General features: G+C 44.3%; 1 protein-coding gene across 4 annotated transcripts in view; it reads left to right on the top strand.

Annotated features, from left to right (window-relative positions):
* NEDD4L (NEDD4 like E3 ubiquitin protein ligase) overlaps positions 1–12368 on the top strand; it is a 356456-nt gene that overhangs the window by 159177 nt on the left and 184911 nt on the right. The window contains exon 1 of one of the 4 annotated variants that reach the window (XM_058170486.1): positions 6829–7059. The exons of the other annotated variants lie outside the window; for them this stretch is intronic. Coding sequence (XP_058026469.1) covers positions 7046–7059 — 14 coding nt within the window. The 5' untranslated portion in view covers positions 6829–7045. Of the gene's footprint in view, positions 1–6828; positions 7060–12368 lie in introns of those variants that run through there. 4 annotated transcript variants of the gene reach the window in all.

The following is a 12368-nucleotide window of genomic DNA, read 5'->3' as shown; positions in this document are numbered from 1 at the left end:
CTAAGAGGCTATTAATTCTGGCTGCTAAATTTCTCGTCTGTACCTGTTCTGATGCTTTGAGTCCTACTGATTTGACCTTTTCCCCCCTCATAGGGAACCCTGCTTTTACATTCTACTGTTAGCTGCTATTCTGTTTGGTTCGTACAAGGGCTGTAGGCTGGCAAGTGTAATTGACAGCCTATGGCTAGAGAGATGAAGGAAGCTCAATGGATAAACCTATCTTATACAAGGTCATGGGAAGATAAAATGAAGAGCGCTTCCCCTGGCTGAGTTCCTGTGGGAAACACACATAGTTTGGTGGGGTGGTTAAGGCATCAGGATAGAAACCAGGAGACTGTGAGTTCTAGTCTCCCCTTGGGCAGAAAGTCAACTTTCTGCCCAAGGGCCCATCATGCTCTCTCAGCCCTGGGAAAGAAACTACGGCAAACCACTTCCAAGAAACCTTGCCAAGAAAACTTCAAGGACTGGTCTTTTGCAATCACTAAGAGTCAGTCAAAAACTGACTCAGGGGTGCCAAAAGAAAAGAAAAGAATGCATACTTACATCTCATACAATTTACCTTTCTTCTATTATGGCCTACTTCTGCAAGTAAATTTCTTTTAGAGTAGGATCTGATTTCTAAAATTTAAGCCCTTGCAAACAGTGAGTATCTTGGGCATCGGTCTGTCAGCCGATCAATAGATTGTATCACCATCTTTCCGCAGAAAGGCCGCGCACATTATTATACTGCCAAAGCCATTCACTAGGAATGGATGGGGGGGGGGGTGAAATTTATTTCTTTCATTAGGGTTGCATTCAGATGCAAACGAAATGCTTTTTTTTTTTTGTCCCCTGCTCCTCACGGGTTTTGCATTTTTGGATCAGTGCACAGCCTGAAATTTGCTTGCCTTTTGAAATTCACGGTTCTCTGAATTTTCAGAATGCAGTTCAGTAATAACGATTAGTGACGATCTAAGGTGGTGGTGGGGTCGGAGGGGAGGGCATCCAGAAATTAACAAAATGCTTGGTTTCGTGAGAATAACCATAAAAATGCACGATACCGGCAAAAATAGGTTTGCAAAGTTTGTGGGCGCCGAGGCAAAACTGGAAACAAACCTACCCATATTTGGAAACATTTGCATCCAATTTGCATGCAGACATGCAAATGAGCGTGTGAACTTTGTGAGGGAAAAATGCTACCGCTCAGCCCAACCAAACGGATATCTTTGGAAGAATGTGAAACTCGGGAAACCTGAAATTGTTCCACACGTTTATTGCTTCCAGTCAGAGGGAATTGGATTTTGTTCAAGGAAATGCTTTTTGTCTCCCCCTGATTTATGCTGTGTGTCTAGAACTGTGCAGAGGTAGGCATGGATGTATCTGTGCTGTTCATTCTCATGCGTGCACCAACAGATGTTGCCCTTCGGGTCTCACTCGGCACCTGTAACAGCCCAAGGCCTACTGGGTTATCCACTCCTATACAGGTGGCTCTTGACTTCTGACCATTCATTAAACAACCATTCAAAGTTAGAACTGAAGAAAACGACTTATGACCTGTTCTTGTACTTATGGCAATCGCAGCATCCCCATGGTCATGTGAACAAAATTTGGACCCAGTCATGTGTCTGTGACAGTTGCAGCATCCCGGATTCACAGGATCATCATTTGTGACCTTCCCAGAGGGCTTCCGACAAACAAAGACAGTCGGGGAAGCCAGACTAGTTTTGGTCACCACATTGCAAAAAAAGATGTTGAGGCTTTGGAAAACCAAGATGATTAAAGGCCTGGAAACTAAAACATATGAAGAACGTTTGTATGAACTGGTTATGGCCAGTCTAGGGAAAAGAAAGACTAAGGGTGACATGATAGCTGTATTCCAGTATTTGAGGGGCTGCTACAAAGAAGAGAGGGGTCCACTTATTTTCCAAAGCACCACAAGGCAAGACAAGAAACAATGGATGGAAACTAATCAAGGAGAAAAGCAACCTGGAATTAAGAAGAAACTTCCTGACAGTGAGGACAATTAACCAGTGGAACAGCTTTGCCTTCAGAAATTGTAGGTGCTTCATCACTGGAGGTTTTTAAGAAGAGACTGGACAGTCACTTGTCTGAAATGGTAGAGGGCTATGGATGGTGAACCTATGGCACACATGCCACAGGTGGCACACGTAGCCATATCAGTGGGTACACAAGCTCAGCCCTGGTGCGCCAGCTGATTTTCGGGCCTTCTGGGCCCATCAGAAGTAGAGAAACAGGCTGTTTTCTGCCTCTGGAGGGCCTCGGGGAGTGGTGGGGAAGGCCTGTTTTTCTCTCTCACCTGGCTCCAGATCCTCTCTAGGAGTCTGGGGGAGGGTGAAAATGGCCTTCCCCAACCACCATTTCCGGAGTTGGCAAATGGTCTGTTTTTGGCTTCCAGAGGACCTCTGGGGTGGTGGGGAAGGCTGTTTTGGCCCCCCCCCCGACTCCTAGAAAGGCTCTGGGGCCAGGTGAGAGAGAAAAAGAGGCCTATTGGGCCATCGCGTGCCAGGAGCAGGGGGAGCAGGAGGGGGTCATGCACGCATGCGCAGGGGAGAGGCGCATAGAATTATGGGTGTGGGCAAGTGTGTACACAACCACCCCGTCCCCCCCTCCTGGCATGCAATGGCAAAAAGGTTAGCCATCACTGGTGTAGGGTCTCCAGCTTGAGCAGGGGGTTGGACTAGAAAACCTCCAAGGTCCCTTCTAGTTCTATTCTGATTGATTGATTGATTGACTAACTTAATAAACTTAATAACCGTGTGATTCACTTCATGATCATGGTGATTTGCTTAACAACCATGGCAAAAAGGTAATAAAACAGGGCACAATTCACTTAAAGACGGCTTTGCTTAGCAATGGACGTTCTGGTTCCAGTTGTGGTAATAAGTCGAGGACTATCAGTATTTCTCCAGTGCTGGTTTGGATTTAAATCTGGCTTGCTCTTTGGGATAAAATAGAATAGAATAACAGAGTTGGAAAGGAACCTTGGAGGTCTTCTAGTCCAACCCCCTGCTTAGGCAGGAAACCCTACACCACTTCAGACAAATGGTTATCCAACCTCTTCTTAAAACCTTCCAGTGTTGGCGCTCTCACGACTTCTGGAGGCAAGTTATTCCACTGATTAATAGTTCTAACAGTCAGGAAATTTCCCCTTAGTTCTAAATATCTTCTCTCCTTGATTAGTTTGGCTCCTCCTTGGGGGATACGAAGGTAAAAAGAGTGCCCCTTTTTATTATATCATCGTAGAGTGGAGGCGCACCATCTGTTATTTCGCTGCAGCAGGGAGCTTGGAGTTTGCCACAGCCTATTTTGTCTCATTATGATGTATGCTCATGCCAGAGTTACCATGGGAGCAAGGCGTCGGCGGATGGGGGGGGGGAAATCTCTACTCTTAATTGTTAAACATCTCTGCCTCTTTCTGCGCACACTTGCTGACATCTGTGAATTGCATTTCACAGATTCTGTGTTTACCCTACACTTTCCCTCTGTTTATAATCCAGGGGTTCTGCAGTAGTTTTCTGTGCTTTGGTGAACAGAAGTGGTCGTGCTCTTGTAGCACAGCCATTCTTAAGGACAAAATTCTGTGAGTCCATTCATTCATTTTACTGATTTATTAATTAAACGAATGCATAATAGGTGCCCAACTCACCCACAGTGACTCTGGGTGGCATTCAACATTAAATTGCGTTTCGTGACTTAAGAATCTCCTTGCTTTTTTCTTTTCTTTTTTCTTTCTCCCACTGTTTGTGAATCCTGGCTTAATCATACGTTAGTGGAAGGTGAAAATGATGAACCCAATTAAATGGGTTATTTTGCACTTAGGTTCATTCTAGATAAAGAGATTCTTGGAGAATTGAAATGCTGAGATGTTCTCTGTGAGCATGGGGTCTGTTCCTCTTCTTTTCCCTCTGTTCCTTTAGAAATGTCTGGGACATTTCTTTTTCTTTCTCCCAGAAAAATAAATACCAATATCACTTATACTTAGATACTGCTCTGTATCAACATCAAGGTACCTTCTTTCATGTCTGGTGGATGTGCCCCGAAGCGAAAAAGTACTGATGGCTACAGGATATAACAAAATGCCAAATTGAACTGAACCCAGAAAAATTTCTCTTGGGAATGCTTAAGATAAAACTTGATTAAAAAAAAAGAAGATATTTGATTTTGCACATTCTAACAGCGGCAAGGATTGCGTTCGCACAATATTGGAAACTCAGTAACATACACCAGAGAGTCTGATTATCCAAAAAGTATATGATTGCGCAGAAATGGATAGGCTTACCATAGAATTACGAGAAAAAGAAGATTCAGAATATTATGCGGTCTGGGAAAACTGGTACACATGGACAATCAATAGAAATAGAAACAATATATATATAAGACTATTGCTGATTAGATGTATATAATGTATACAGAAATTATACGGAGGGTAGATGTGAAATATACAATAATGTCACGGTTCTGTTGAATATGTACAATTGTTATGAAAAAAGAAAATAGTAATAAAAAAAAATAGATACTGCTCTTTTGCTCCTAAATGAAAGGTGGGATGGGAAGGCAATAAGCAGACTGTCTGCTGAAGGTGTTCGATCTCCGTTGTACTTTCTCTTACTTGTGAATCTGTATGAATTTATGTAAGTTCATAGTAAGTTCACAATAAGCCCAGAATCCAGGCATGTTAAATCACATTGTGAATGAGCACATACTTTGGGCTTGTTTCCTCTTGCTCTGCTTTTCCTTGTGAGGTGAAGTTTTGCCATTATGGCCAGCGGGGGTTATGCTTCATGGCGCTCCAATAAGCCAAGAACAAACTTTGTTTCCGTACTGCTTAAATCCTTGGGGTATTAAAGATCAGTCTTTGACTTGAACATAATGCCACAAGTCTATTTAATTGATCCGTGTGCAAACAACAAGGTTGCACGTACCATCCCATTCTCTATACACCAGTGTGTTTGTCTTAAGTAGTGTACAGATGGCAGCCAGTGGCAGCCAGCCAGCGTCTTTCTCTGCCTTCATAAATTGTCTCTGCCTTACTAATAAGGTTTTGTAGGGAATCCTCTTTAATCGTGGCTCAGTCATCCACATCTCTGCAGGGATATCTGGTTGTCTGTTACCATGTTATAACCGCCAAGAAACAATCACCTTGCAGTGTAGATTTGTCATAGAGTGTGAGGATCCCCAACTTCATCCTCTAACACAACCTTGGCAACGCTGTAAGTTATGTGGACTTCAACAACCAGAATTCCCCGGCCAGCATACTGGGATTTCAAGTCCACATACAGGTAGTTCTTGACTTATGACCGTAATGGTTGTAAGTCATTGTGGTAGTTAAGTGAGACACTCTCGTTATTGCCTCACTTAGTGACCATAATCCATTCTATCCCACTTTGTGCCTCGGGGGAGGGGGAGAAGCAGAGGTGGGATTCAGCTGGTTCTGTCCGGTTCGGGTGAACTGGTAGTGGCGACTGCGGGAAGCTCCGCCCATCCAACTGGATGTAATGCATGAGCACTCCGCATGCGCAGAAGGCCATGCGCCTGCACAGAGGAGACGCGCGCACACACTCACATTTGCAAACCGGTAGATAAGTGAATCCCACCTGGGAAGGAGGCTACCCTGGGAGGACTAGTGAAGGCCTAGACCCACACTGCAGCACCTCTCCAGTTCATATGTGGCTTCCCCTGGGCCTCCCCGGGCCTCCCCATGCCCTGAGCCTCCGTCGAAAAGGAGAACTGGGCAATTTGCCCCACACCCTTCTTATACAATACGGACTCTGCATAGTGCCATCCCCAAAACAGGCACCATTTTAGGGACAGGCTGCAATTCTCAGATTGTAGAAAGTCCACATGGCAGATCTACAGAAAAGGGATGTGGTCTGAGCTATGATGAGGGGAGAGGAGGAGGGTTGGGGACCCTGTGGGAACCAAGCAGTGGAGGTATTCAGCCGGTTTTATCCGGTTTGGGTGAATCAGAAGCGGGAGGCTCCGCCCACCCGCCTGGACATCATCACGTCCCATTTTTGATGCTCTGAGCATGCACAGAAGGCTCCACGCATGCACAGAGGTGGCACGTGTGAGTGAAGCACATGCATGCTCACATTTGCGAACCAGTAGTGAAGGTAAGTGAATACCATCCACGAAACCAAGACCTGCAGTGACCCAACAGAGCGGGATGGGGGAGCCAAAGATAAGGGCAAGCAGATTGCCAAGCGCCTGAATTTCGTTCCTGGGAGTGCTTTGGGTACAGGTCTTAAGTCCCTTTGTTCAGTGGTGTCATAATTTCGAACAGTTGCTGAACGGACAGTCGTAAGTCAAGGGCCACCTGTATCTGAAAAGCCGCCATGGTTGAAAATCACTGCTCTAACCATTAGCTCAGTGCCGGAACCCCTTTCAACTAGAGGTGGGATTCACTTACCTTCCCTACCAGTTCACAAATGTAAGTGTGTGTTTGCGCTCGTTGCGCTCGCATGTGCCTCCTCTGCCCACATACACGGCCTTCCGTGCATGTGCAGTGCTTGTGCATTATGTCCAGGTGGGTGGGAAGAGCCTCCAACAGTCACCACTACTGGTTCGCCAAAACCGGCTGGATCCCACCACTGCTTTCAACCCTGGAAAGCTTTTTCCTGCCTCTGTTTCCTTTCTGATGGGGAAGGCCCATTTGTTCCAGCTTGCTCTGGCTCTGTGGCTGGAGGCTTTTAGAGAAGCACTTGCTGAGGGCACCCAGTTGGGGATGTCTGGCTGTAAATTACTACCTTGTCTGGCGGAGGCAGCAAAAGGTGGGGCCTGATATGTGCTTGCTTAAAGCCTCCTTCACGCAGACGGGCATTGCTGTCTTCCCTGTGAGTCATCCTCAGTACAGCTTGCAGCTCCTTGAATTCCAGCTCAGCAGTGCGAGGGAGTCTTGGAAGATTTCTAAGAGAGTGGCGGAGGTGTGCCTTCTGTCCTTTAGTGTCTAAAAAGGAACATACATAAGGAAGTTGTTTGGAAGGATCTCCTTCCCAGCTGGGAGAGGAAGACGGCTGCATGGCTCCTGGATCCAGCGTAGCTCTGGATGGAAGGAGGAAGGTAAGCAGAAAATCCCGATCCCTTCTCTCCATACGGGGAATCTGCACTGTTTGAATTGGCTGCTTCCACCTTGTGCTGCAGGCCTGCTGCCGAGGCTCCTCCATGGAAGCAAATGTGATGTTGTTTACTCCCTCATTTAGCATTGTGGCATTTGTCTCTTTAGAGACAAATACTCTACTCAAAGTAGAGGCTACCTAATTAACGCAGGCCACAAGAGAGATTTGGAGAGCAGAAAATGGACATGTGCAACTAGCTGCTGGGGGCTGAAGGAGATGCAAAGGTTTAAAAAGAGAAATTAAAGGAGTTCCTCTTAACAGGGCAGCCTGTCTGTTCTTCCTTTTCTACTTCCTGTTTTATTTATTGTTCATTCTTCCTCTATGAGAATTGCTTATACAGTCCTAGGAAGCCCTGGCGGGTTGAGCAGGTTAGTAGTATGGAACCGAAATTTCATCAGGTTGAGATGTTTAATCCTACTGGTAGCAGTAGGATTAAAGGTGTGCTGTACACACCTTTTGTGATCTGCAACATCTGTCCAGTCGTGGGATTCAAGTAATTTAACAACCGGTTCTCTGCCCTAATGATTTCTTCCGACAACCAGTTTGCCAAACTGCTCAGAAAGTTAACAATCGATTCTCCCAAAGTGTGAAGTGGCATCTGTCCTCGTCTGGTAGAGTTGCCCTAACTTTTGTCTTCGAATTTTTCCCCCCCGCTACCTGTAGGCCTCATCTCTTTTTAAAGCCATCCGGTAATCTGTCTAAATTATCAATCCGCATTATACAAATAAAATAAGTGAGTCAGTTTAAAAGTTATATAATGAAAAACTTGTTTCTTTGCTTGGAACTTCCTGCTAGGCGGTGTTACAGGAAGACAAGGCAGGTGGGCCTTCCTTGTCTTCCTGTAAAAATGATCATTCTGTCTGCTTTTGTTTAGGTGTCTCTTCGGTCCTCTAGCTAGTTGACTCTGTGTTGCTCTCCCCCGCCTCCCCCCCCCCCCCCGTAAACAGTAAAACACATTTTTCAAAGCTTTATTATTCTTTTTTAAATGACTTCTGGTCATTTTAAAATGACTTTGTCTGTCCCCTTGTGGCTCAGTCTTGCTGAAATGATGTGCAAAATGAAATTCCAAAGAGACCTGCTACCCCTTCATATTGTTTACAGGGTTTGAAAAAAAAAACCTTTATTCTTTGCCCTTTTTAATTGATAATCTTGGATTTACTTTTCCTCTTTGTCCATGTTCTGCCTCAACCCACCAGGCATTATGGTTGAGCTTTAGACCACTGGCTTTTGGCCAAATATTATATGTAGTTTAGATTTGATCCTTGAGTCCAGCTAGGCTGTTAAGTCTCGTTGCTTACAACCACTGTGAGTTCAGGAAATTGTCATCTGCAGTTCAAAGCGAATGCTTAAAGGGAACTAGTTTCTGCACTAGGTACTTGGATAAACAACCCACACTATTTTTATGCTGATAGATATCTGCACTCTTGAACATTTCAACACCTATGCTTCTATTCTGGGAGAAGCCACACCCAGGAAGAAGAGAAAAAAAAGACCAAATTTTTAGTTCTTTCTATTCAAAATGCTGGCTGGCACCTCTGTTAAGAAGACCATGCAGGATTATTGAAAGACAAAATGTGAATTCAGCATCTTTCAAGTTACAGGGGCATCGTTTCTGAAAACTAGTAAGCAGAATGTCCAGTATGAATGAGAGATCGAAATATTTAGAAATCAGGATTCAAAATGTGATTTATTTCAATTAATGAATTCAGTGTCATTGGCTGTTGTAATGTCAGATTTTCCAACTTTTAAACCATGGGTCTCCAATTTTGGCAACTTTATGCCTTGCGGACTTCAACGCCAAGAATTCCTCAGCCACTGGCAAGAGAATTATGGGAGTTGAAGTCCACAGTCTTAAAGTTGCCAAGGTTGGAGTTTTAAACAATTTAACTCCATAAGCCATTTCAGTCTCCCAAGCTCCGTTTTCGCTGGCAGAGAATTGCAGGAGGCCGTCTCAGCTGAAAACAGAGCTCGGGAGCCTGTTTTTGCTGGCAGAGTGCTCCGGCCACCACACGAGTGATGAGCTGGCCATGCCTCCCCTGCCCCCCCCCCGCCCCCGAGGTCAAATACAACCCTGATGCGGCCCTCAATGAAATCGAGTCTGACATACCTGCTCTAAGCTATTTACAAATGTGAGCATATTGCCCCCCAACCATTTGGGTCCTCATTTTACTGACCTCAGAAGAATAGAAGGGTGAGTCAAACCTGAGCTGGTCAGGATTGAACGCCACAATTCACCGTGCATAAACCAGGAATCTGATCATTTTAAACCAAAAAAAAAAAAAAAAATCACATCATTCTGCAAAAGAATACTCATAACAAGCCATTCTCAAGACTTCATAGGACAACCAAGTCTTTACAGACTTTCTGAAAGTTGGGAGAAAGAGGGCCATATAAACAATTGAAGAGATATTATAGGTAGTCAATCATTTCTTGACCGTTCAAAGATACAACAGCACTGAAAAAAGTGATTTATGACTATTTTCACACTTACGACTGTTGCAGCATCCCCATGGTCATGTGATAAAAATTTGTATGCTTGCCAACTGGCACATATTTATGATGTTTGCAGTCTCCTGGGATCATTCAACAGTGAAAAAAGTAAGATTCTACATTTAGGCAAAAAAAAACCAAAATGCACCGGTACCGTATATGTGGTACCTTGCTCAATAGTAGTACCTGTGAGAGGGATCTTGGAGTCCTAGTGGATAACCATTTAGATATGAGCCAGCAGTGTGCAGCAGCTGCTAAAAAAGCCAACACAGTTCTGGGCTGCATAAACAGAGGGATAAAATCAAGATCACGTGAAGTGTTAGTGCCACTTTATAATGCCTTGGTAAGGCCACACTTGGAATATTGCATCCAGTTTTGGTCTCCACGATGTAAAAAAGATGTTGAGACTCTAGAAAGAGTGCAGAGAAGAGCAACAAAGATGATTAGAGGACTGGAGGCTAAAACATATGAAGAACGGTTGCAGGAACTGGGTATGTCTAGTTTAATAAAAAGAAGGACTAGGGGAGACATGATAGCTGTGTTCCAATATCTCAGGGGCTGCCACAAAGAAGAGGGAGTCGGGCTGTTCTCCAAAGCACCTGAGGGTAGAACAAGAAGCAATGGGTGGAAACTGATCAAAGAAAGAAGCAACTTAGAACTAAGGAGAAATTTCCTGACAGTTAGAACAATTAATAAGTGGAACGACTTGCCTGCAGAACTTGTGAATGCTCCAACACTGGAAATTTTTAAGAAAATGTTGGATAACCATCTGACTGAGATGGTGTAGGGTTTCCTGCCTGGGCAGGGGGGTTGGACTAGAAGGCCTCCAAGGTCCCTTCCAACTCTGATGTTATGTTATGTTATGTGATCAACTTTTGTGACCTTCCGAACAGCAAAATCAATGGGGAAGCCAGATTCACTTAACAGCTTTGTTACTAACTTAGCAACTGAACTGATTCGCTTAACAACTATGACTAATGTCATAACATGGGGCAAACTTCACTTAACTGTCTTGCTTAGCAACAAAAATGTTGGGCTCAATTGTGGTTGTAAGTCGAAGACTACCTGTATTCCAGAGAGTGGAAATTACTAGAAAGACATGTTTCTGTGAGTGACTCTCTAATTGAGGGAACATGGAGAACATGTGCTGTATTGGGTCATTGGGTCTTATATAGCTGGGAGATGTTTGTCTCAAGATACCTAGGCCCTTAACCATGAAAAGGCGACAACCAGCACCTTGAATTTCCCCCCAAAGAAAGATGGAGGTCAACCATAGGAGATTCTCTCTTTCCTCCTCAGCCCATTTCTTTTCTCATCAGAATCAATCAGGGGCATCAAATGACCAATCTGCAGTTTGAACTGTTCTCCCCTATCAGGATAGAACAGGTACCAAGATCACTACAGATTATAGTTATGACAAAGAAGGAAATAGGATGAAGGAAGTTAGCCCTCAGACATCTTACTTCTGACCTTGCAAGCTGCCTCCTCCTCCTCCTCCTCCTTTGATTATTTATTTGTAACCTATGACTATCATTAAGTGTTGTACCTTATGATTCTTGATGAATGTATCTTGTCTTTTTATTTAGATTGAGAGCATCTGCACCAAAGACAAATTCCTTGTGTGTTCACTCACACTTGGCCAATAAAGAATTCTATTCTATTCTATTCTATTCTATTCTATTCTATTCTATTCTATTCTATTCTATTCTATTCTATTCTATTCTATTCTACTCCTTCTCCTCCTCCTCCATCTTCTTTTCCTCCTCCATCTCCTCCTTCTCCTCCTTCTTCTTCTCCTTCTTCTCCTCCTTCTTCTCCTCCTCCTTCCTCCTCCTCCTCCATCTCCTTTTGGCTTTTGGCTTTTGAGTTTAGGTATTTCGGGAAAGCATTCCTAGTGAGGGAATGGAGGCAAGTTTTTGTAGATTTACATGCTGAGCAGCTTTAAAGTGTTGGGCTGTTGTCAGCTTTGTGAGGTAGTTCAGACAAGCAGCACGCCCAAATGAACTAATTTTACTTCATTGTAAGGATAAGTTAACAGAGTTTTGCAAGACTGAACGTATTCCTCCCTTCCTCTCTTTAGTCTCTGGAAAACTGGGGACAGTCCTTTCTGACATGCTTTTCTATGATGGAATAATGTCCGGATTCCCAGAAAGCAGGGAGTATCAACATTTCCCCCTGATCTGCATCTTATCAGAAGGCTGCCGATGCTGCGGATCTTCCTCCTGTCTCCCAAGGAAATTCCTACTTACCATTACAACTATGGATAAGGGAAACTATAGATTGCAATCTATACAGACAGGACCTTCATTGATAAGAAAGTCTAAGGTTCAGAAATTAGCCGTAAGCCAATTAAGGTGGAAGGGAAGGGAGGTCTTGTTGGATGAGAGGAGCAAGAGGTTACCTTCCATCAGAAGCTAAAAAGTATACTTTTTATTAACAAGTTCTCAGATAAAACAGCATGACTACCAGGGGTGACATCCAGCAGGTTCTGACAGGTTCTGGAGAACAGGTAGCGGAAATTTTGAGTAGTTCGGAGAACCGGCAAATACCACATCTGGCTGGCCCCAGAGTGGGGTAGGAATGGAGATTTTGCAATATCCTTCCCCCAGGAGTGGGGAGGCAATGAGGATTTTGCAATATCCTTCCCCTGGAGTGGGGTGGGAATGGAGATTTTGCCGTATCCTTCCCCTGCCACTCCTACTAAGCCACTCCTATGAAGCCCACCAAGCCATGGCCACAGAACTGGTAGTAAAAAAATTTGAA

The sequence above is a fragment of the Ahaetulla prasina genome, chromosome 2 (genome assembly GCF_028640845.1).
Source record: "Ahaetulla prasina isolate Xishuangbanna chromosome 2, ASM2864084v1, whole genome shotgun sequence".
NCBI lineage: Eukaryota > Metazoa > Chordata > Lepidosauria > Squamata > Colubridae > Ahaetulla > Ahaetulla prasina.
Note: the sequence above shows the minus strand (reverse complement) of the source record. Positions and strands in the feature narration are given on the sequence as shown.